The 26,106-nt window shown below is 34.1% G+C and overlaps 1 protein-coding gene across 2 annotated transcripts; it reads left to right on the top strand.

The window, feature by feature from the left end:
* The first annotated feature begins 590 nt into the window (after positions 1–590).
* On the top strand, positions 591–20,214 carry LOC149418993 (WD repeat-containing protein 13-like). Of its 2 annotated transcripts, XM_089637627.1 has the most exons (11): positions 591–797; positions 6,368–6,423; positions 7,168–7,290; positions 7,482–7,598; positions 7,959–8,112; positions 10,197–10,363; positions 10,925–10,985; positions 12,202–12,284; positions 13,348–13,511; positions 15,710–15,909; positions 16,851–20,214. In XM_089637627.1, exons 1-11 carry the CDS (start codon positions 716–718, stop codon positions 16,949–16,951), a joined length of 1,308 nt encoding a protein of 435 aa, XP_089493753.1. In that variant the 5' UTR covers positions 591–715; the 3' UTR covers positions 16,952–20,214. The 2 variants fall into 2 exon arrangements, with proteins under 2 accessions (XP_089493753.1, XP_089493754.1); XM_089637628.1 differs by lacking the exon at positions 6,368–6,423 and having other exon boundaries at positions 668–797.
* The last annotated feature ends 5,892 nt before the right edge of the window (positions 20,215–26,106 follow it).

Below are 26,106 nucleotides of genomic sequence, written 5' to 3'. Positions count from 1 at the left end.
AACTAATGATTTGACGTATTTGCTTCGTGCCATATTTTGTCACAATAATATTTTAAAAAAATGTAATGCTCCTTTTAAATTTATTTTTTAATTAAATCCAATCTAAGAACTTATTAATCTAATTTAGACTCATGTGTTCATATTTTGTGTTAAACCAGAGAAAAAGAAAAAATAACCTTAAAACTTTCTCCCCAATAACAGTTATTGCCAATTGATCGATAACTGAATAATCGATTTAGTTTTAATTAACCAAATTTCTATTAAAATGCACTATTTTCCACATCCGTGTTTTCACTGATATACTTGCTTCTCATTATTATCTAACTGATACAAATTGTTTTTTATTGTTAAAAATGAGCATTAACCCTTTCCACTTTTCTGAAACCATATTTTATTTCGTTTTTTTATGACAATAAAATAAATATAGATGTAAATAGTGGTACAACGCTTCACCGTCGCTTAAAAAGAACATGCCACTTAACTAGTAAAAAAAACACGGATATTTTTATAGCCATAAACATATCAGTTTTTTTCATTCCGCGTCTTTTGGTAAACACACTCATTTTTTCTATGGCTTGTTATTACAAACGTCACTGTCAGTGTCAGGGTGATTCAGATTTCTTTGGATTTGTGTTATTTGTTGTGCTATAAATTTACTCCGTTCAAAGATTTAGTGAGAGCATATTATTATTATTTAACGTATGTTCATTGAATAATGGCAGTCGCATTCCAACAACAAATTTTCGCCCTAGATGCCAAGTACAATGGCTATCGAGCACCGAACTGTCCCAATTTTCGTAAGTACAAACACGTCAAATTAATACACTTTCTAATGAACATCTCTGGGAAATATCGACTTTTCGTGTATTCATTTATAGATGATTTGTTGTATTTATTAATAAATAGCTTAGTCTTTGGTAACGTAAGTAGATATTACAGTATTTAAAACATAACAACCTTTGTTTATTGTCCTTGACATTGCATACTTTACGCTTGTATGTACAATACATGCTCAAGAAGACACAATTCGTTTTGGTAAACTTGTCGAATTCCGCTGCTCTTTAAAAAAACAACACTTGATTTGAACTTCTTTGAAATGTTTATAAGTATTTAAGTTCACATACACTAAATAGGTTGTTAGGGTTTAGATTTTAAAATTTCAATAATTTATGCGTATTTCCTAACCTGAAAACTTTACCTTGATCGAGAAAAGGGAACTTTAATGCGTCTTTCAGCATCTTCCACGACATAAATAATTATGTCTTGTAGTAATTAAGTTGAAACCAAGTATTATTAAGCATGCAGTGGAATTCGTCTAGTTAAGCTTCGTTTTTTCTGTTAAAAAATGCTGACAAAAACTATAAAAATCACATAAAATATTTGTAGTACAATTCCAACGTTTTTTATTACATTCTCCAAAACTCGAAAATATAGATTAATTAATGGTAAATCAATTAACACAGTAATTGTAAGGAAATTTCAGATGATAAGTGAACAAAACTTATTTGATTTTTTAATGTGACACCCTCATTCTCATTTATGTTCAGTTAAATTACTATAAGGAATGCTTATCAATAAATGATAATTAAGGAATCTTTTATATACTATCTATCTATATAAATAAATATGTAAATGTTCGCTTGTTTAAAATCTTAAATCTCCGAATGTTCTTCACCGATTACTTTGACATTTTGACATAACGTTAATAATGAATACGCTTGTGTTTTTATATACCTATATTATATAGATGTCACCTGTGACAGGTAATAACATGCTTTTTTTAAATTTTACCTAATATTTTAATATTACTTGCGTGGCAACTTTACCTTATCCCTCTCCTCCCCTTTCCCGTTCCAACCCAAGTCTATTTAAGTATAGTTATAATCAGAGATGTGCTTTATTTCAAATAAATCTATTTCAAATGGAAATGCAAAATGCGTATTTTCCATTTTGCATTTTAAATGCTTTTCTAAAAACCATTTTGCATTTTGCATTTTAAATGCTTTTCTAAAAACCATTTTGCATTTTGCATTTTAAATGCTTTTCTCAATGCATTTTCCATTTTAAATGCTTTTTGCAACATTCTTCCTACTATCTCCACTCATCTTTTTTCATGAGCCCCAAATATCAGTCGGTCCTCAACCTCGCTATGAGAGATAAATTACATTTATCACGTTGCTCCCTGGTAGGAGCCCTGGCAATTGAGTGATACCATTACAAAAAATACTGATTCAAATACTGAACATGGGGCCATGACGCTGTAATATTAAATGTTAGATAGCAGTTTCTATGTTTTTACGTTGGCAACATTCCCGTCAAATTTTTTGTGGTTTCATAATCTGTAGTCGTGGTGTTTTTGGATTTACCATTATGTGATATGTTCTACATTGATATCCATTGTTAAATGACAAAATTGTTTAAAAATTCTATAATTATTTTAATTGTTTGACCCGAGAAACCATTTTGCATTTTCAATGCATTTTGAAAATAGGTATTTTGCATTTTGCATTTGAAATGCTTTTCTAAAAACCATTTTGCATTTTGCATTTTCAAATAGAAAAGTTTTGACCCATTTCCATTTTGCATTTCAAATGGTTTTGGGTACCCATTTTGCACATCTCTGGTTATAATCACTTTTATTTATTGCTGTTTATGGTAGGCATATTATAGGTTTATCGTTTACAGGTTAGTTTTATGTTTCTGAATATACACGGTGTCCGGAAACTCGTAGTACAAGCGGGAAACTGGAGAATCTACACCACATGGGGAACCCAAAAAAACATAAAGTTTTTTGATTTGAGCATTTTCAAAAAAAAAAAAAAAAAAACCAAAAAAAAAATTTTTAGGCTATTTTAGGGTTAAAGTTTTTTCTGGTGTTTAGGGTTGAATAACAGATGTTTTAACCCTGCAGAGCAGAAATATTTTATGATTACACCGGGTTAAATGAAGGGTGATTTCAAAATAATGCTTCAAATCCGAGTTTCTTCATTTGTTTTACTTTCAAATAGTTTTAATTAGTTGGGTACTTTGATCTTCAGTAATAATTTATAAGAATTTAATTAAAAAAATAAAAAATAAAAAAAAAATAAAATCAACTTCCAACTCGATTTACTCGATAACGAAAGCTCAAATAAAAAAAAAATATACTACAAAATCGACTCCAAATGTGATTTAGATTCACCAGTTTCCCGCTTGTACTACGAGTTTCCGGACACCCTGTATATCTGTGAACATTAATAATTGGTCTGTTTTTTTGTTATCCTCTTATGTATATTGTATTACTAAGACTGTTTATGTTCCTAAAATAAATAAATAAATGGCGCAATCTGCTGGACGTAAAAGCAACAATCGCTATTGTTTCTCTATCTGCAAAGACTGACTGAGCCACAGCAAAGCGTGGCGGAGAACAGCTATTAAATTTAAAAAAACCTTCTAAAAAATGATGATAATGGTAGTAATAGCGTGTTACCTTATACACTTCATATAAATAGTAAAAAATTTATATTTTTTATAAAATTTTATATTAAAATTTCATATTCTATATAAATATCTCATACTTATTATTAAATGTAAAGTACAGGGTTTTCCAATAAAAGGTGTTATTTTGAATAGCCCGCTATTTCGGTAGATGTTACTTTTGAAGCTGTCATTTTTTGACATTTGACAAGTAGAAACTACGCCATTAATAAAAATGGAACGATAAACGCTTCAACAACGCATTGAAATTATTAAAATTCACTTGAGTGAATCAAATGAAAATCATCTTGAGTGATGAGGCCCATTTCCACCTCGGTGGCTTCGTCAACAAGCAAAATTGTCGCATCTGGGGCTCAGAAAACCCAAGAGTTATTGTTGAAAAGCCTCTCTATCCTCAACGTGTGACTGTTTGGTGCGGTTTATGGTCCGGCGGAGTCATTGGACCTTACTTTTTTGAAAATGAGGCTGGAGCAGCAGTTACGGTGAATGTATTGCGCTATCAAGAGATGATTAATGATTTTTTATGGCCGGAATTGTATGGTATTGATCTGGACAACGTTTACTTTCAACAAGACGGCGCTACGTGCCACACAAGCAACGAAACCATTGATCTTTTACGATTGAATATCAAAATAACACCTCTTATTGAAAAACCCTGTAGTTATTGTTTTTCCACTAATAATTGCCAAAATTGCCTCTAAAATTATGAAGATTCGAATTTTTTAATGGCCTATATTTTATAATTTAAAACACAAATATATAAGTAGCACGTATCCGTGCTAGATATTTGCTATACATTCTAGATTAAAAAAATAATAATTCAGCGTGGTTGGTTATTTTAGCCTTAAATCCAAATTTAAGTTTTGTATGAAAAAGGCCGGCAGCCGTTCTTCTTAATACACAAAGTCAAATAACACTTAGTTTGAACTTAATTACTTCAAATAACAACTATTTATATTGTGGGAGATAGTAAAAGATCCACTTTTTTCTAAGTCCAAAATTTCAAATGCGACCAACATGTTTTTTCTTATTTGTATCATCTGACGTAAATTAAGTTTGAAGTTTAGGAAATACACATAAATTATTAAGATAACCCGAACTAAGAACCTTTTATTTTTCATTCATCACTTTCAAAATAAAAAATACAAAAAACTCTGAAGAAAACCTTAACTTGAAAATTCATAGCCCGCATCACTTAAATGAGCATTGTAATTGTCCCTCATTAGAAAACGTTGACCATATAACGTATCTGGATCTAAAAATAGATGGAAATTTAAAATGGACCAATCACATTACCTATTTAGATAATAAAATTAAAAATCTAAGTTATTTTTTCAAAACTATCAGGAATGTGCTCATTAAAAAAGACTTAATCAAAATCTACACGGCTCTCTGCCAATCACTGTTAGAATACGGTATTATCGGATGGGGCAGTGCAAACTAAGTATATTAATATGCTGGAACAAATCCAGAAAAAATTCCTCAGGTATGTCTATATGCGGATGCGTGGAACTTATCCAAGGTTCATGCACCATGTGGACTTACTTGAGGCAAAAAATAGATTTAGCTTGGAAACTAGACGTCATGCAAATCTTGCAATACTTAGTTTTAACATAATCCATAACTATATTGATAGCCCGTTCCTCTTGGAATGCTATGGTTTATACGTGCCCGAAAACTTCAGCCGTAGTCGTCGATACGACTTATTTAAAATACCATACGGCAGAACAGATATTCTAGCACAACATAGCATGTCAAGAGGAATGGTGCTATTGAATGAAATCTCAGAAGCACTAGATATATATAATTCTTCTTTAAATAGCCTAAAGTTTTTTTGTATAATAATTATCTTCATAGGTGTTAAGATTGTCAAATTGAGAATTGTACAGTAATTGGATAATCTATCTGTTGTGCAATAAAAAAAAAAAAAATAAAAAAAAATATAAAAAAAAAAATAAAATAAAAATATACTAAATCCACTAATTAAAACTCAAAAAGCCATAACGAAAATTATACTGAAAGTTCCTGTAAGAACTAGCACTGAAGAAATCTTCACCAATCTTAACATCATGTCAATTAAACAACTATATTCTAAAACTATACTCATTTACATTCATAAGTACAAAACCCAAGAAATAACAACAAACACGTACAGTAGAAACACTAGATCTCATGGTCAAAAACTTATCCAATAAATAACTACTTATACAACTTTTGGGCAAAAAAGCTTCTCATATCATAGTATTAAACTCTACAATAAAATACCACTCTCACTCAAAAACCTCAACATTTTAACATTTAAATCTTAAATAAAAAGCTGGATACTTAATATAGGGAGATCTGAAATAGATAATTTACTGATATCAAACACAGACTAAAACAGAATCAACTGAACTATACCAAAAAACACTATCTTACTTTTTTTTAAATTATGTAAAAAAAAAAATATATATATACTACATGATATATGTTCATAATTAAATTCATATGTAATTTTGTTGTAATATTAATTTTCTTATAATTAAATTATACATAATATGTAAATGAAATCCTCAGCACGGGAGATCCCAGTGAGAATATCATTATATCTATTTGTTACAAAAAAAGATAATAAAACACTTATTATTATTAATAACCTATTTTGTACATGTTTTTCCATCTCCTCTCTCTTCCATTATGTTGAAATCAGTGTTATTTTTTTTTAAAATTTGCATTTTAAGCGTGATGCAGAATTTTTCAACTTTATCAAAATATGTAGCTCCTTTTTGTGTTTTCCCCACTTTATAAAGTTTTAACGACTTCCTTGTTTTATGACGTTTTTATCAATTTTTTAAAAGCCAGTACTGTTGTCTTAGGCATACATATTTATCATAAATAATAATTGTTCCAGGCACTCTCTATATAAGAAGGCGGAATCAATTACTAAGAGAGAATGCTAAGTTCAAAGTAAGTTCTTTTGTAATATTATATTTTGTATTAGATGATTTTTTTTTTTTTTTGATGATGTCCTTATAATATTATAATCTGTTTTGAAGTTTGAAAGTTCCTTTATTTATTTATTCATGTTCTCCATAAAACTGTTAAGCTCCAATATATTACGGAGATGATCACAAATTTGAGGTCATGCGGGCTGTTATACTATTTTGTGACATACATCAAAAGATAGTTGCTGAACTGTCGGTTAGTGATGTTGAAAATGTCGACGGTCAATGTAGAATCGTTAAGCAGTTGAGTCACTCTGTTGATTGGTGCATTCTGTTAGGCAGAAGTCGTCGCTTTCGGAGTAAAAAATATTGCATGGGATCTCCCACGAGTATACTTGTTAGGCTAAGATTAAGCATAGCTCCAGAAATTAGTTTAAAAAAATGTTAGCTTAAAAATATTTTTCCGCATGCTTCTAAGTGGTTGAAATCAAGCATTCCTGTTAAGAACAATGATGGATATAGGAATGGATAGTACATACATTGTCTGATTCATAAGGGGTCCAAATAATGGAGTTTTATACCAGGATACTGCAAACAAGGGCTTCATATGGTTTTCGTATTGCGATTCCATTAGTAAATAATTTCGCAATACGAAGAACAAATCCAAGCATTTTGTTGGTGCGGGAGACAATGTCAGATATGTGGGATTTAAAAGAGAGATTTATTCGAAAATCACAGTTATATCATGTGAAATATTTTCTTCCAGGATATTGATACAATCAAACAATACTTGAACATACGAGTACAACTTTTGCAAAGGAAGTACGGTACTGCTAATGAATGTTTGTCCTCTCCAGCAAACCTATCCAAAACAAGATCTTACAGTCGGGTAAGCAATGAACTTGTATAACTTTTATAACTTTCAATTATTGAGAACCATTGATAATTGCCTTTTGGTTTAGTTTAGAGAGAAATTTGTTTAAAAAAAATTTTCTAGGGGCCATAAAACAAAATTTCTTATGTTGATGACTTATGTGCGGGGTTTAACGTAATTACATGATATTTTTTAACAATCTTCAGATGAGCAATGGTTCCCCGAATGATATGAACTTCAAACTGCGTCTTCAGCAGCGTGGTCCAGAAACTTCCATCTCACAGAATTATGCCTTCACTGGAGTGCACCACATTTTCGATCAGGTTTTTGCATAATAATAAATTTATTGGATACATAATATTTATCATTTTCTATTATTCCACAATATTACTGCAAGCAAGCTCAATGTTGACGGTATTGAACGCAGATTGCCTAAAAGTATGTGGGTACTAACTTCGACCGATCTCAAACCTTTTCATTTCAATAATTCCTTACTAGTTTTCTCTCCTTAACTACAATTTTCCACCGATAATTCATCTTTCAAAAACATTTATTTGGTTTTGTAAAGTAGGTGTATTCTAAACATGGAAAACAATAATTTCAATATTCAGGATTATCTACTAATAAAATATCTATCCCTTTGTATTATGTAGTACACTAATGTATATTATTTTTTCTTACAGCACACCGAACCGGTAAACATCTTGAAGTTTGCCAACAATGACCGTTCTAGGTTATGTTGCGCCTCAAGTGATGGGTCTGTGTCCATCTGCGATGTGACAGCCAAACCTCCTCAAGTCAGCTTTGTACTGAGAGGCCACAGTAAAAGTGTCACAGGTATGGATAATTTATCAGAAATATTCAATGACTTCATAAAACTCATAGACACTTACTTATATACTAATATGTGTGAGGTTATGTGCTAATCTCTAACCAAATTTGCTTAAATGATTGCTAAAATGCCTTGTAAGTGATGAGAAAGTGTTTTCATTATGTACACGGCAAACGCTACATTAGTTATTGTATAATTATTACAATTGTTTCCCGAAGATTTCAAGCGCCATTAGAAAAAGTTAGGTAGAGAACGTATCAACACATAAGAAGACATTTAAAAAGGACAACCTAGGCAATAGCTTCTTCTTAGTGTAAGCGTATTGTCATCTCATCACACCCGTGATGTAGAACAGTGTTCCGCAAACTTTTTATGTTCACGGTACACCTAACTAATCAAGAAATTTTAACGGTACACCAAAGAAAAAAAAACAAGGTAAATTTTGGATAGGATTGGCTAGGCTAATTACGAATAACGGTGAACTTTGAGGTTAAACTACGAAAACTGCATGTCATCATAATTTTAAAAAAAACATCCCAGGTTTTGAATGGTTTGTTTGGCAAAGCAGGGTTTGTCTAGCCAGGTTTGTGTAATTACGATTGATATTTATCACATAACAGTGACAGAATGACCGCGAACTGTCACCGAATCGGTTCGAGAAGTGAATTTTAATTTTACGCAATTGATAATTAAAATGCATCTTTTTCCGCCGTCACCAAGCCAAAAAGTTTCCCTTTATAGTAATTACGGCATATCTAAAGTTTTTTTCTAAAAATTATTCGTAATAAGCGTGGCCACTCCGAACCAAAATTTACCAAAAACAATATTTTATTAATATTTATTATTAAAATCAATATAACATGAAAAGATGTTTAATGCGAAATGTGAGCCTGTTTAACTGAACACAGACGATCAAAATTTGGAACAATCGTTGATAACGCTGCTTGCATCTCTTCGTCGATCGTCCTCAGGCGTTCTCTTTTTTTCACTTTATCGTTGTGAGAGTTGAAAACCCCAATTCGCATAAATAGGTCGTGGCAAATGGTAATAGAATTGCATTAGCTCGCTTTGACAGCAGTGGATACTCATTTTTTTACGTGGAGCCAAAAATGTGCTAACTCTGTTTCAGAAAATTTTAATTTTAGTGTCCGAACAGTTTTAAGCTCCATGAATTCGTAATGTTATGTTGTCACGCGCATGCACCCCGATAGCTCGTGCGCAATCACGTGATAATGTAGCAATAGCACCCCACTTATGTAGTGTAGCACACGTGATAATGTAGCGTAGCGGCGTAGCACACGGCCACTTCGCAGCGATCGAGTCCCACCCACGCCACCTCCGGCCGCCGCGCCGCACAGAAAAGTAAAGACCGATTTACAGAGCACTTTGTGAGAAGTGACGCGGGACTCGCGGTACACTTACAAATGGCCACGGCACACCAGTGTGCCGCGGAGCACACTTTGCGGAACACTGATGTAGAATGTAGTATACAACACAACGTTTAAGTACGTAAACACTGTCCATTCCTATATCTATTCCGTTTCTCCACATATATAATTATTCTTTTTCATACATGAATGGAGATTTGATTTAAGAGTTTACAAGAAACGTAATCGTGTTTGGTACTTGCCACATTTTGTGTTACTTTTGCTAGACAATAAAGTGTCTATACGTTTGTAATGTCATTGGTTGCAGGGTTGTTTTGCAAACTAACATTTTGAAGACTGTTGTGATGTTCCTGATGACCATCAAAGACAGCATTGGCATAGATTGTTGTATCTTCCTGCCTGTAGTTTTATATTTATTCTACACCATTGAGGAGAGATTCAATAGGGAAAACCTTTTATTTTTATTTTTCGGGTTTCGTTGGATTTTTAATATTATTTTTTATCGATTTATGCTCATAAACCCTTTGGCCCAATTTCCATCTAGTGTAGTAATTTGCAGATACTTAATATAACATTGATAAAATGCCTGATGCTTATTTATAAATATGTATTTGAACATTGCCATATTTATATTACATTATATTTCTCGCTTTCAATCTGCCAATATATACAATTTAACTCAATCTTTTGTATTATTTCAGGCTGCGACTGGTCGGCCTCCAATGACCTTCTGGTCTCCTGCTCCTTGGACGGCACTCTCTGCCTATGGGATGTGGGCAACCAGAAGTGTCTCCGCAAGGTGGTGGATCAGCTCAACACGGAGATGCTGTGCTGTACCTTCCAGCCAGCCAATAATAACATGGTCATTGTATCCTCTGAAAAAATGAATTTAAAAGTGTTTTGACAAATGAGTTTTGACATCCACCATGCACAACACGATTTTGATATTTTTTATTTATCATTTAAAACATTTATATTGTTCTAAGCTACAGAAATATCCCGTATCAAAATTATGGTCATAATAATTTATGATGCAGACAAAATATCAAATTAAAGAAACAAAACCAAAGAGAGAAAGATATACTTATCAACTAAATGGCAGGGGATTGCCTCCCGGCCGCCAAGAATTGGGAATTTTTCTTGTATATGAATGAAGTAAAACTGTTATTATTAAAAAAATTAAAAAGTAAAACCAGGTAAAACAGAAATCCTGGGTTCGATTCCCAGTTGAGACCGTCAATAGAATAAGTCATGGCGATTTGTCGATAAGTCGCTTAACCACAGATCATATTTTAGCGTACATCAATAGCCACATTACATGATGATGCATGGCACTTGATAAGATCTTTGCCTTTTGAACAAAGTTATAATGAGGAAGTAGTTCCAATTTTGTATGCAAAATATTTTCCTCAACCATTTATTTACACAGGCAGGAAATGCAAGAGGAATGGTACAAGTACTGAATGTTTCTACCGGGATATATCCAAAAGGTACGCCAATTGAATTTCAATATGTACTAGTAACTCAATCAACAATTACCGCTTATTATATTTTTTCCATCTGTAAACAATTAACTTTATTTTTGTAGTAAAGGCTTTGTTAGTCCTAAATTTCTCACTAGATGGCGTCGAGACATATTATATCTTCATTTGTTAGAGAAATATTTTTGACTTGTGAAATATTATTATTTTTTAATGATAAACTAATGTTTATAAGACAAGGTTTTAAGCATAGCATAAAGGATAACAAATAATTATAAGCAATAATTAGTCGCCTGAGTTACGAATTATAGTTATGATTTACAGTTGTCGAATTAGTTACAGCTGTTTCGGCCGTCGGCAGTTTGAAAATTGATTTGAAAGCCGATACAGCTGTAACAATAATAAAAACAAAATACTTGCAGAACTTCATAATAATATTATTAAAATTGATTTATACTGAATTATATCCCAAATCGGGTAAACAAAAGTTAAGGCTTGTTTCCAAAATGTAAAGAAACCTTAATAAGTCACCTCACTCAATTTTAGCATCGCTACGCCATGCGATTCATTTACGGATGAACATTAAAGTCCCACAATGGAGTGCACTGCAAAACTTTGCTTAACTTTAACGAACTTTACTTTTCTGTGCATGGTCTGGTTATTTTAATGTGGGCTGTTCCGTGGTCAATTCACGATTGATGTCATATTTTATTCAAAGCATTTTCATACCGTCCTGGTTCCAAAAATATGGTCACACGGTTTGCCTCCAGCTCGCCAAAATCATTCCCAGATTACATGTCAGGGCAAGTCTAGTAATTTTAATATCTATGATACACACAAAGTCAAATCAACAGCAATGTTCTTTCGGAGTGTGAAGACCTTATTTTTGATATGAAAATTTAATTGTGTGGACATTGCTTCTAATACAATATCAAGTTTCTTATTTAATACTAGCTGTTCCTCGCCACGCGTTTTGTCGCTCAGTCTGTCTGTGCAGATAGATAAACAATAGCGCGTGTTGCTTTTACGTCCAAAAGATGGCGCTGTTTAAAAAACAAGGATTTTTGTTTTTTTTTTTAAAAAGCATGTTTATTGAAACACATGCGTATTCAACATTATGTCAAAATTTCAAAGCAATCAGTAAAGAACATTTGGAAATTAAAGATTTTGAACAAAGGAACATTTATTTTGTGGTTTATATAAATTATTGTGGATGTATTTTCAGGAGGAAGTAGTATTCTCGGGGGAAGAGTTCTCTCTCTGGCCTGTGATTCCAGTGGAAGAATGTTTTGGGCAGGAAATGATAAGGTATTATACAACAGATGTAAAGATACACAAAAAGTTTTGTTTAATTTTGGACATGCCAAGAAGCAAAACAATACTTATGTTACCATGAGGGGTTACTAAAATTGGTTATAGGATTTGAAAGTATGTATACAAAAACAGTACAATTACATAATTCACTATTTTAGCTGATACAGGGAAAATAGTAATTTCAGCGCTTTTTGTTGCCCTTGTTGGTAACAAGAAGGTTAAACCCCCAGGCCTCAGGCATATTTTGTCAAAAGGTCGGAGTATTTCAGCTTTGCAATAAGATCCGATAACTAAAATCTGTTTTTGAAAGGTGATGAAATACGCTTTAGTATCATAAATGAACATGTATTTTTTTAAATGATTTTTTTTTTATATAAACACACCAAAGTCTTAAAAATGGCTCATTCAATGGCTCAATCATCTTACGTTTTTACTGAACTAAAATAAAAAACTGATAATGAAAAACAAAAACACACACACACGCACACTTTTAAATGAATTATAAACTTTATTATTATCACCTGACTTTTTTGTAGTTTCATATAAAAATAATTCACTAGTTTTATCATTTTTTCTTAAAATTGCGGTCGGAAACTTTGATTTCATAGAGGTGAAAATTTTAATTCTTCTGTGGCTAACTTCTGAATTTGAATATAAAGCGTGGTGCTTTCTCTTTCTATCACTGTTTAGTTCATATTCCTCACCATGACAGTAAGGGAGACAATAGGATTTCTATGAGACTGAGCTGTTCCCAAAAGTGAACAAATTAGCCTGAGGAGTTAAATATAAATTTGGCTAAACCTCAGCTTAAAGTATAAAACAACAGGACTTTAGTGGCACATTTAACACGGGTTTTTTTTTATTTATTTCTAACCAGCTGAAGGTCTGGAGTTGCAAACTGAATTAAACTGGAGCAAAATTTCATCAATTAAAACTGTAGGCCCGCCCGCCACAGACACTCTTCTTTTTTATGAATTATTTGAAATTAACATGTGCCTTGAAAAATATATGTCGATAAATTTACCACTAGATAAAGAAACTTACAATTTCCTTGCAGGGTCTGATAATAAGCTACAAGTGCGACATAGCAACAGGGCGGCTGAGCAAGCTTCGCCGGGTGCTGGTGGGTGGCGGGGTCACTTGCATCTCCTGGAGTCCCTGGGTCTGCCGCCATCCCGCACTCCTGGTCAACTCCGCTGATAATTCCGTCAATCTCTTCCGGTAATTATGATGAAAGAGTTATTATACGTAATAGCTCTACATTAGACTGACGATTAGCGGTACTTATCGAGTGTTGGCTTACACTAAAAAGTCAAGCATCACCACTGAACAGTAGCTGTATATTTTTCCACTTCTGGGGATCTAGCACATAATATTGAATCGATAGACTTGATTGACAACGATTTTATATCGATTACACATGCAAGGTTACGATCGTTAGGTGTGTTGATATCCAAGCCAATATTGACACTGGTGCGTAAGTTTGACAATATGCACATCGTCCATTCTGTGCGCTCCACCGTCTGTCCCATTATGTCCTTCCAGAAGGGAATATGCGTTGTGTCCGGCAGTGAGGATTCCTGTGTTTACTTCCTGGATATTGAGTTAAGTCGTGAACATCCTGTTGTCAATAAATTGCAAGGTAATAATCACAAATACTATAATAGTATTGGCTAAGGATTGACATTCCTAAACGTTAAACAACTACCTCAAAATATGAATAATTTGACAATTTGGAATTGGAATACACTCACTTTAATATACATTGGCAGTTGCATACACTTTTCGGAATTGAAATACACTCACTTTAATATACCTACATTGGCAGTTGCATACACTTTTTGGAATTGAAATACACTCACTTTAATATACATTGGCAGTTGCATACACTTTTTGGAATTGAAATACACTCACTTTAATATACATTGGCAGTTGCATACACTTTTTGGAATTGAAATACACTCACTTTAATATACATTGGCAGTTGCATACACTTTTTGACACTAAAAAGGGAGTTAGTTGGTCTATGAGGTCTTTAGCCAAAACTTGTGATATTTTTAACATCTTTTTTAATTCTGTTTGTCCAAGCTCAAACGGATTCAGTTGATCGCTTATAGAACGTCTTTCTATTCTAAGAGCTTCGTTAGAATGCCTCCGTTCAATATAAGCTAGGAATTTTACATAAAGAATGACATTATCTAAAAAGTTGTGTATATTCACAGTTATCCGAGACTCAGTGATAGCCAAGTCGAAGCTCTAAGTTTTTTGGCTTTTGTCTACCGGCTTTCAAATCAATTGCTGACCATGCTCATAAAAATTCACATCTCGTGACTTGGGTGTACTAGAGGGCTTATGTTAAAAAAATTGCATTAGGGGCCGTTCAAGTATTATGTAAGCACTATAGAGGGGCAGGGGGTCTTTGCTTTGCTTATTTTTGATGACATGGGGGGGTGGGGGGGTCGAGATAGTGATTCTTTCAGCACTGCTCAGCAGTAGTTAATTTTTTTTACACATTGGCAACCCACACATTGTCTATGTTTGAAAACCGAATACATATTCGGGGATTCCCACAAATAATTAATACGTTTAGGTACTCGCTTAGAAGCGAATGGGGGAATTACCGCGCGCTACTTACTTGTCAAAATTTCTTCCATCAATCTATTGTTTCGTTTCAGTACGATTGACGATTTGACGTGTTGTAAGCAAATCAAAGCAAGTTAATATTTGTGTTACCGTTGATCCTCTTTCGCCAAAGTTGAATTGTTTATAAAACAGAATACATTAACAGAAAAATGCATATAGGTACCAATTTTTACGTAAGCATGGGAGGGGGGGGGGGTAAGAACTTTGCTTACTTTTGGTGACAAGGGGGAAGAGGGGGTAATTAATTGTAATAAATCTGCTTACGTAATACTTGAACGGCCCCTTATTGATGTTGTTGTAGCCAAAAATGTTTTTTTGTTTTAATTTAAAATTCGGTTTTCTTATGATGATTTTCAGAAAATCGGTGCGGCGAACTGCCAAACTGAAATTACCTGAAAATCTTCATACAAAAAACGAATTTCCGAAAAAAAAATGCTTTTGAATGAAACAACATCAATAAGCTCAAATTTTTTAATTTTAGCCCTCTATCACACTCAAAAGTCACGAGCCGCCACTCCTCGCAAACGTTTCCTAATGCCACCTAATAACTTTCATATTGATATACAGTTTTATCAATCGACCGTGCTATGTACCTTAAACCTCTAGTTAGTCTTTTTTAAAAGACCATCACCGATGTCAACGGAATGTTAATGTGCCTGATACAGTGACACAGCTGTGTTTGGGAAATATGAACGAAACATCAGTTAGTTTTTCGTAATTCAACAAAAATAAAACAGTATTTTTAAAAATATCTTCTTTGTGGTATATCTTTACAGAGTTGTAGATCGAGAAGGTAGCCTCATCCTGGTGCGTAAGTTTGACAATATGCACACCGTCCACCCTGTGCGCTCCACCTTCTGTCCCATCATGTCTTTCCGGAAGGGAATATGCGTTGTGTCCGGCAGTGAGGATTCCTGCGTTTACTTCCTGGACATTGAGTCAAGTCCTGAACATCCCGTTGTCAACAAATTGCAAGGTAATAATCACAAATACCATAATAATACAACATATTTTTTTGTTTTGGGCATGAGCTTTTCAAAATTGGAATCGATGGAAGGTCTTGAGAAAATAAACTACATATTTTCAAATTATCTTTTCAAAATTGGAACCGTCAGTTCATTGGAATCAGTTCTTAATGTCGGAAATTAACTTTATAATTAAAATTGAAATTTTTCAAAATTGGAACGAATGAATGTCTTGAGGAAATTAACTAATTGAAAAAGAATCTTATTTGAAACCAGACAAACTATTAAGTAGGTACCTACCTGCCTCTAAGATATTTTATTATATGGCTTTCTTATGCCAGCCATTTTGAAAAGTGGAACTATGCAAATCCAAGTTACAGATAAATCACAATAAATAGATTCATGCTTGTGAAGTTGTGCTGTCTCATGGGACTACTGCGGGGTAAGAGGGGACTGCGGGTGGGCATTCCAAACTAGTTCTAACCAATTTGAACCACTATTGGTGTGCACAAATATATTTGAATGTGTGCTCTTTAAAATGATTTGGTTTTCGTGAATAACAACTAGTTATATAATAAGTGACAATGATCAGAACTTAAGTCATTCACACGTATTTCGATCAATTAATTTACGTGGCACTTGACTGCATAATATGAAAGTCATTGCACTCTCAGGCATTCTATTGAGTTCTGGTTTGTGCTGGATCATGAAATTTATATTTCAATGTATAGTTCAACGCAACTAATTTTAGCTTGCAGTGCCAATACCATCACAAGTCATGGAACTTTCCATTTAAATACCAATGAACTAGATGAAACTGGTTGTATTGGAAATTAGACAAAGCCAGGTTATATGGGCTGACAAATAACAATGAAATTTCATTGTTAGATGTTTTGCGTTGGATGTCATTTAATAAAAATGTTATGTTCCATTGAGAATTTTATGATTTCAGGGCATGCTGCGCCTGTGCTTGGTGTCAGCTTCAACTACGATGAAAGTCTTTTGGCGTCAAGCGACATTCAAGGATTGGTTATTATTTGGAGACGAAGCTAGAAGATATAAATAGTAAAATTACAGTGAAATATTATATTCTTCAGTGGACTGAAAAATAGACGTCTTGCATGGGAAAAGATTATAGAAATGTTAAATCAGTTAACCCATCGGCATATCTGCCGCCAAGATTGGAGGACTGCACTTTTTTCGCATCGGCATATTGCCCGCATTGGGGCGACTAAAACTTTTCCCACATACATAGATAGTTTGTCTTGTCTTTGTCTTGCGCTGCCCGGAATAGCTCCTCCACACTTCTAATGCCGGTCCACTCTCGTATATTTCGCAGCCAAGACATTTGTCTCCTACCAGGCCTTCTGCGACCCTCTATCTTGCCTTTAGATAGTTCACAATAAAATTATAATCTATATATAATGTGTTTAATTTGGGGAAATATGGGGTGCAATACTGCACAGTAATAATCCTTCTCAAGTGTGCATAGATGTCACAAATAAAAATTTGTGTGCCAATGGGTTAACTCATTTTTTATTACAGTATTCGAACCGAAAAATTAAAACTTCTTAAGTGTGAATCTTATTATTTTAAACATTTATTACCGTGAAATCGTACAAGAGTCCCAACGCTTCCAATTGTCTTTAGCCAGTGAGACTATGGTATCCCCAACTGGGTAGGAGAGGGGAAGGAGATTGGGGAGAGGAAGGTGGGGAAGTACTTCGCTATTCAGATCTGGTCACCAAACACGGCCAAAGTCATTTCAAGCAATGTTTCCATTCTGAATGGTGGTCTTACACCAGAGCGATACTGAGAGTATGTTCGACTCTGGAACAAGTCACAAATACTCTATATATTAATTTTAAATGTGTAACTTTATAAAATAACATAAATTAATTGAATAAAATATACTTGTGCAAGCCGGGATTTGTACCCGCAACCTCTGGCTTGCTGGTCAAGAGCCTTACCTCTCTACCACGGAGGCTGTCACATGGATGAGTATACTTTATTGCAATCATACACAATACTGTCTATACTAATTAGCATAATAGCTATTTACGCACACTAGATACAAGCACTTCGTAAAAATGAACTACAACATATTGTCGCCATACAGCCGAAACTGAATAACTTACTGCAAAAATCTAAAAATCTTTTATAAATACTGAGTTCCAAATTTCTGTATGCTATGCCTGCTAAAAATTTCTAATTGATGTCAGTTGATCAAAGTTAAGTATGTATTTTGGTTTTTAAGTGTTGGGAAGTAAGAGCTTCACAGAAGCACTCATAGAGCGCAGTGCATAGAGCTTGCTTGGAAGTCCGCAAGATGGCAGATAGTAGCTAGTAGTCGCCAGGACCAGTTAGAATGCTCCCAGACAAACTTGGTGGTTTCAGATCTCATTTAGCCAGCTTCTAGTTAGGTCGACTATCGAGTCACCATTGTAATACGCGAAGTATTAATAAATCCCTGATTTAACACAAAGAACCTATTATTTAAAATCTCCTTCCACAACAAGTTGGAGAACTGTTTGTGGGAACACAACAATAAATAATAATTATATATTTTAATATTCCAAGGGCATGTTTATGAAACGTCACTGCGCAGACTTACTGATCTCGGCTTATGTCGATTCCTTACCGACCATGACGGTGCCACCTTAGGTATACTAATTCCTTAGGATATGTTTAAAAAGAGCAAAATCTTTAAACCGGTCTCTTGTATAATTTTTCGTTTGTCGGCTACTCAGTTTTTGCAGTACAGCGAACATATTAAAATTCCTCTTACATACCTATGTTTAAAAAGAATCTCATATTAATTTTATATTAAAAACACATTATGTACATATATATATGCATAAGCGTATTAAAGATATCATTACGGATAGAATGATGCATTTCTTACTTATTTATACTTTGTGTCTGTGAAACTCATAGTACAAGCGGGAAAAGAATCTAAATCACATAGAGAACCCAAAAAAAACACCCTTTTTTTTAAACCCTTTCACTTACCTTTACCGTTTGATAATGCCTTCAGAGGGCGAAACAGCTTTCACGCGTGGTAATAATTACACAGCAAAACTTGTTTATAAAATGTTAATCCACCAGCGACCGATTTAAAAAAAAAATTCCAACTTCGAACTCGATTTATTCGAAAACGAAAGAACAAATCAAAAAAATTATGCTACAAAATCGACAACAAATGTGATAAAGGTACACTATGAGTTTCCGAACACCGTGTATAGTGTATACATAGTCATGGTAACCCAAGGTGGGATTTGTCCTCCACGAATGTCCTCCACTGTCTCCAATCCCTAACTATTCGCATCCAGTCCTCAGTCCAAGCGTTCTGCTCCTCTGTCAGTTCACCTCTTCATCGGTCTGCCGTCTGCTTCCACTGAGGCACTCACTTGTATTGAACTATGTTCATTCTGAATAGCTATTTCTGTTTTTAGACTAATCACATGTTTCCACGGGACCAGTGTTTATTTATATTTATATAGGATGCAGCAAAACAGACAGTGCAGTTTTAAAGGGCACGGTACATCCCGCGTAGTGGGGGTACGAACCTGGGAGGGATCTCTTTGTGCCGGGAGGGTCGTGCCATTTTCAGTTGTTACCATGGTTTGTTCCAGACAACACCGGGGCTTCGCCATCCGCACGTTTGTTGAAAATAGCCATTCTTTCGTCACCACCCAGTGGGCCTCTCGACTGCACTTCAATCTTACCTGTCATGATACCGTCCCTCACCGTAATTTAATCGCCATATAGACAAACATGCTAAAATTTGCATTTAAAATTAAATAGAACCCATGCAGAAGAATACATAGTATTATGCCAACCTTTAATTATTATCATTATTGGAGTATGTTATTATAGCCTTCTTGTAACTAAATTTCATGCAGTCGAACAATTTATGCAAATGTATTGCCAACTGCATGCAATCTAGGTACAAGTGATTATATAAATGATTCAGTCCTGATATTGTTGTTGCAATTAAAAAGAATTTTCGATTGAGTAGTTCTAGTTGGTATGTGGAATGTGATTAAATTAGATAAATCAGGGCTGTCTATAATTCCATTAATAATTTTTAAAATAAAATACTCTAGCATTTAGTAGTAACTAAATCATAATCCTAAGAATAGCGTCCAAAGGTATGCGCGCTCAGTGGTGAGAATATTTGTTGACTGCGCTGATACTACTTGTCAACTGGAATGATTAAGTAATTTAGTGGTTGTCCACAATTCGACAGTCCCAGGAAAACAACCCCCACCTGCTCAGCGGTGGAGGGGCTACTAAGCCGAAAACTAAATGGCATAACAATAATATTTTTGGCGGTGAAAATCTCAAATTATTACTTTTCTCCTTTGTCGAATAAAATATGGGCTCACCTCATTTCAAAAGTTGTTATGATATTTAGATATAAAAATAAAATTACATTATTTTTAGATGCCACAAGTATTAGGTAATATGAGAAAAAGCTTAAGTTCGTACGTCATATTTCTAACATGATATCATGCCCTAAAAATATGAAAAAAACCAGCTAACATTTAAAAAATTATACAATTCTTATACAAATTGCAAATTTTTTTAATAAAACTATTTTGAATTAACTGTTTAAAAATCTATTAATATAAAGGGGAGTGTCCGTGTGTTTCTGGCAAGCGGGCAGCGTTATTTCATTCTTAACAAATCTATAGTTTTATTCCGATATTGATGAAATTTTGCACACTTGACCTTCAAAACAAGAGGATGGTCTCTGTCTACATCTGAAAAAAAAACTGCAAGGCCCAGGCAACACCGGAGACTTCCACCACCAGTCTAATATATGCAGGAAAGTGTCTGTTGATGGCAGGCGTGCGGGCTGATGGGCTGGTGTGGAAAAGAAGAAAAATAAAAAAATTTTAACCACTGGAATAGCGAATTTCGGTTCCGGCACCATTCAAAGCAGTATTTGTGTTGTAAGATTGTATGAAACAGGTGTTTTAGCTTCATATCGTACGTTATGGGATTCCGTACATAATGAACGCCGCACTGTTCCTACTGGTGAATTTTTCTTACCATGGAGTCATGGCGCGCCGTTTATTTGTACAGGCAAATACTATGGAGAAGTGGTGCGCTGTTCAAACTGCAGTAATATTATAATCTATGTGAATCTTGTTTTCCGTAGATTTTTTTTCGGAGCTCATTAGAGAAAACTTCCACTGATACACAGATAGTGCGCTGAAGGTAAAGTTTCCGAATTCCGCCTCGTGCTTAATATGCATAATTTTAACAATTACTCTTGGTTTCATTTTAATTACAGTCAAGTTTGGTTATAACGAACACGAAGGGAATGACTAAATTTGCTCCTGTGAAGAGGAATTTGCCATCAATCATTATATCCAAAATAGGTTTTTTACCTGTGGCTGGGTATGTCATCAAAATGACAATTCAACACTTCAAATTCAACAACATATGTTTTACACTATTACTTATTATTACCTAATTTTATGTACAATGTAACAATGTTATAAGTTAAACAATAAAAAAATAAAAAAAATAAAAAACACACCTCCAAAAAGTGATATAAAGTCATGAAAAGTGATGAAACCAAAACTAGGTTACATTGGTAACTATTAAACATAGTTTTTGTTTTATCACTTTTAATGACTCTATATCACTTTTTAAAGGTGTGTTGAATTTTCATTTTGATGAAATATCATGGAACCGTACTTACCTACTTGCCTCTACTATCAATATATTGGCAAAAGTACAGTATATTTTTAAAATACAAGTAGATATTACTTTTTAACTCTTTACAGGCCAAGAATTCCAAATAAAACATCTGTAACCAAGTGGGTTTTCCGACGACCCCGTGCATTTTTCTGTCTTATGGGCTTTTAAACTATAGAAATCCCAATTATTCAGTCAATTATTTGGTAATTTATGTATTTGCGCAGGAATACGTAAAATACTAAAATGATATGTCAAGTATTTAAGCCAATATAAGGAGGATAGTAATTTTGGATACTACCTACTCCCCCACTCGGCTGCGGGATACTTAAAAAATAATTACATAGAAATATACACTTCTATTACTCAAATTTATTATCATGGATTGTTTTAAGGATTTCGCTTTCATGCTTCTCAATTTCCTCTTCAAAACAATCAGCGCATTATAACTATCATCACCTTATTCAAGGCTTCAGAGAAAAACACTACTAAATTGTCTTATCATTATCACTACCTTGTGATAATAAGATAGTGAAAATAAATGTCATAGCATGCCAGATTGTTTTGGTTTTCGGCTGTAAAATTTTACCTACTTTGCATACTTGCCTATAGAGAAAAATCTAAATGTTTGGGGTAATTCTTGAAAACCCTGGCTGAGAACATTTTTTTATAGAGTTTTGGTTAATATACGCTGCATTTCCTAAATGGAACCAAATTTGAAGAACTGTTTTGCACAACACGAAATTCAAAGAAATCAACAGAAACCTTAACTCTTGAATATCGCTGTCAACACACTCCCCCAATGAAAACAAAAAAAAAATCCTCTTGTAGGTCGCGGCCTGTTTGATAAATAGGCAAAGCGACCCCTCTGGTGAAAAAGCTGTGCATCACTATTATAAATTTACCCCGTCCATAGATCTAGGTACCTTCATAAACATATTTATTGGTTTTTAAAACAAAATTTACAATGAGTTGTAATGCAAAAGAAGACGTAAAAAGGGAACAAAATTGCAAAGCTCAATTTTTGCATGACTTTTGCAGATTTTATGAGAATTATACATTGTGCCCGATGGATAGCAATGGTTCACCGACAATATTACACAGGAACTGCCATAAAAATATTAACTATTTTTTCACACCAATTCATGTATTAAGTTTTAATTAATTATGTTCAGAGATGTGCTTTATTTCAAATAAATCCATTTCAAATGGAAATGCAAAATGCAAAATGGGTGTTTTCCATTTTGCATTTTAAATGCTTTTCTAAAAACCATTTTGCATTTTGCATTTTAAATGCTTTTCTCAATGCATTTTCCATTTTAAATGCTTATTTGCAACATTCTTCCTACTATCTCCATTCATCTTTTTTTCATAAGCCCCAAATATCAGTCGGTCCTCAACCTCGCTATGAGAGATAATTTACATTTGTCAAGTTGTTCCCTGGTTCCTCTCCGGACCAGCACCAGATGTCTTTCGTTTATACTTTTGTTTTCTCTAAATTACTATGCACATACTATGTAGACAAACAGTCTACACCAGTGTTTTTATTTTTATTTTTTTTCCTCCCCTTCTACTAACATAGAAACAGAGGTAAGTACTTTACTAACAAACTAACATTGTCAGAGGCGGATTTGCCCTTAGGCCTATGTAGGCCCGGGCCTAGGGCGGCCAGATATTAGGGGCGGCCAATCGTGACAAAAAAGTCACAGATGATAACAAGAAATTACTTCCTAAGTACCTAAATATTCTACGTACGAAATAGCGATATGCAAGAGCGTGTTCACACATAGCACACAGCGCACGACAATCGACAATTATACAGTAATTGAACTAGCGAATTTAGCAAGCGTATTTTTTTACATTAATTCCACACAGGAGGCTTTGAGGAAAATATTTTCCCTCACGACCTATGTCATCCTAGGTGATGCTGTGTGGAGGGTCTTTTTAAGGAAGGGAAGGATAGGACGTTCTGAAAAGGAAAATGTATGAGGGGTGGGTAGGAATCTGGGGATTAGTGTGTCCAGGAGTGACATACGTATGAATACATCCCTCCAACTGCGGTGCAAGGCGATGGGTCAAGATAGTCCGGCTGGAAAGGTCAAAAGGCCTCCCTCACCCAGTCTCTCTCGATCCGGCCCGCCACGCAGCAGGTGGGCAGACGTATCCGCCGCCAAGACCTGGACAAATCTCACCCCATGAACCATGAATGATAATGGCAGGAAAATTAAAACGGTTTTGACCCTAGGAACTTACTGAAAAGTTTGGATACTCCTGGTCAATATGATGGGTACTGAGAAAGGGGCGGCTATATGGTCTGGGGCCTTAGGGCCTAGGGCGGCCAAGACTGCAAATCCGCCTCTGAACATTGTACATAGTAAGCACTCGCAGACTGCTTCCCTAACAACGTATGCGGGGACATTCGAGGTTTAGCTTCGTTCTTATTAAATGTAGAGTCGTTCTTAACAAAAAATTAGCGTCCTTGCAAGAGCCCTGAAAAGGTAACCATAAGTTACCTATACCGGGGCGGGTAAGTGGTGGGATCCTCGAATGTACTTCAAGATGGGAGATGGTGAAAGATACATTAAAGTTCCATTTTATTAAATGAAAATTTTGTAGGTTAGGAAATACGCGTAAATTATTTAAAATCCAAACTAATAACCTAAGATTTTATAAAAATCCATTTGTAAGTGTGCATTCCTAATGGTACATTTTAAATTTAAACATAATATCGTGTTGTTATTTGTATTTATTTGATGGAACTTGACTGGTATATTTTTTACTCAACGTGTTTCCTAAATATACTCAAATAAAAATAAAATTGCTGTAAACTGAGACTGATCTCTACACAGGAGATCCTAGTGAGACAGGCACAATGTATCACAGATCAAATGGAATTTATAAATAAATTCTGCTTGTTTTACATCTAATCCGACATACCTATATAGTTTTCCGGTAGAAATTAAAATTAAATCAAGTGTTATTTTTTTTCAATTCGTGCGTGCGACGAATTCGGCAACTTTATTCTAAAAAGATATTGTGGCAATTTTCGTATAAAAACTGTATTGGTTTTAATCAAATTGGTAGCAAAAAATGTCTGCGTCTTTTCCTTATAGCAAAAACCGTTTTTTTTCTTTATGGCAAAAAGTGGATTAGGTTTCCAATTGTATTCTTACGGAAACTCACGCAAATTTCCGAATAGGTAGTATGAATGTTTAAAATGAAAAAAATACATGTCTCTGAAGGCCGTTTTTAAATCAAGTAACCTGGGACGTCGAGATTACATTGACACCAGGGGCGGCCCTGAGCCAAACTTCGCCTGACGCTAAAATTTTTTGTTGCCCCTTGTCAATACTAGTAAACGCTTAGGTAGGTGATCACTATAATCAATAATTTTCGGATGATTTTATGAGAAATAATCTCAAAGGCGATGTGTTATAACTGTTAGGTGTTTGGTATTATCAGCGTCTAGGCGCAATGGCAATTCGGCGCTCGGAGCGGACTTCTCCAATTGCGCCCGTATCGGCCCGGCTCTGGTTGACACTGTATATGATAGATATAGAATTCACATGTTAGTATTTGGTTTCCTTGAAAAAATAACTGTGGGTAACTAATTTGATTGGTTTTTTGTGTAAATACTCATTAGTAGACACCTCAAAATATAGCTTTTGAACTGTTTCAAAAAATTTCTAGCCGATATTAAATTTTTACGAGAATAACGCAAGTCAGTAATTTTCGTATATTTACGCGATTTGCTGGTGTTTTAAGCAGTGATTGTATGCCGAAATGTTTTATTTCCCTATATTTCAAAATACCCTAAAAATATTTTTGAATTCTTGGGGAATGGCTAGAGATGAATAATTTCTCACAATATTTCGGTTAGAAATTCTCCCCAATATTCGAAATTTTGTCTCATTTTGTCATTACTTTACAGAATTTCCCTAAAAAATGTTAATTTTCCTAGACATAATATCACTGATTTTTACAAAAGCCTATTTCTGTGTCTATGGTTTTGAGAAGAAGCTTGAATCATGGACCTAAAAATCTTAGGTCCATGTCTTAAATATTCATAAAATGAAATTCAGCAAACTTTGCATCAAAAACAGCTTGTAGGACTAGTAGGTACCTATATACACGACGTGTAAAAAAAAATCGGCGTTCCATCTCTTTTTTGCTGCAAAATACTGAAAAACGAACACATCATCACTTCTTTATTTTTAATTTATGTACCTACGTAAAAATTTAAAGAGATCGAAAACTACAATATTGTCCCCAAATAAAATGGAAGTTTTGTTTCCCTTTACACATGACATTTTTTATTGTAATATAAATACAGAGATTTATACTGTACATATTATATATCGTTGGTGCATACATAATATGAACAATGTAAGCTTTAGTACATTCTGAGATAATCGATAAAAACTGTTTAAAAAAATAACGAAACGGAAAACGAAAGTTCTATTTATGAACAAAGTAGGAAATATACATTTTAT

This window comes from Hesperophylax consimilis, chromosome 12 (assembly GCF_061612785.1).
Source record: "Hesperophylax consimilis isolate HC1 chromosome 12, BYU_Hcon_1.0, whole genome shotgun sequence".
NCBI lineage: Eukaryota > Metazoa > Arthropoda > Insecta > Trichoptera > Limnephilidae > Hesperophylax > Hesperophylax consimilis.
Note: the sequence above shows the minus strand (reverse complement) of the source record. Positions and strands in the feature narration are given on the sequence as shown.

Excerpts from the sequence above, each read along its gene's own strand:
- LOC149418993 (XM_089637627.1), top strand. The coding sequence starts at position 716 with ATGGCAGTCGCATTCCAACAACAAATTTTCGCCCTAGATGCCAAGTAC. Across the intron at positions 7,599-7,958 it reads TGCACCACATTTTCGATCAG|CACACCGAACCGGTAAACAT; the intron begins GTTTTTGCATAA and ends TTTTTCTTACAG. Across the intron at positions 13,512-15,709 it reads AATTCCGTCAATCTCTTCCG|AGTTGTAGATCGAGAAGGTA; the intron begins GTAATTATGATG and ends ATATCTTTACAG.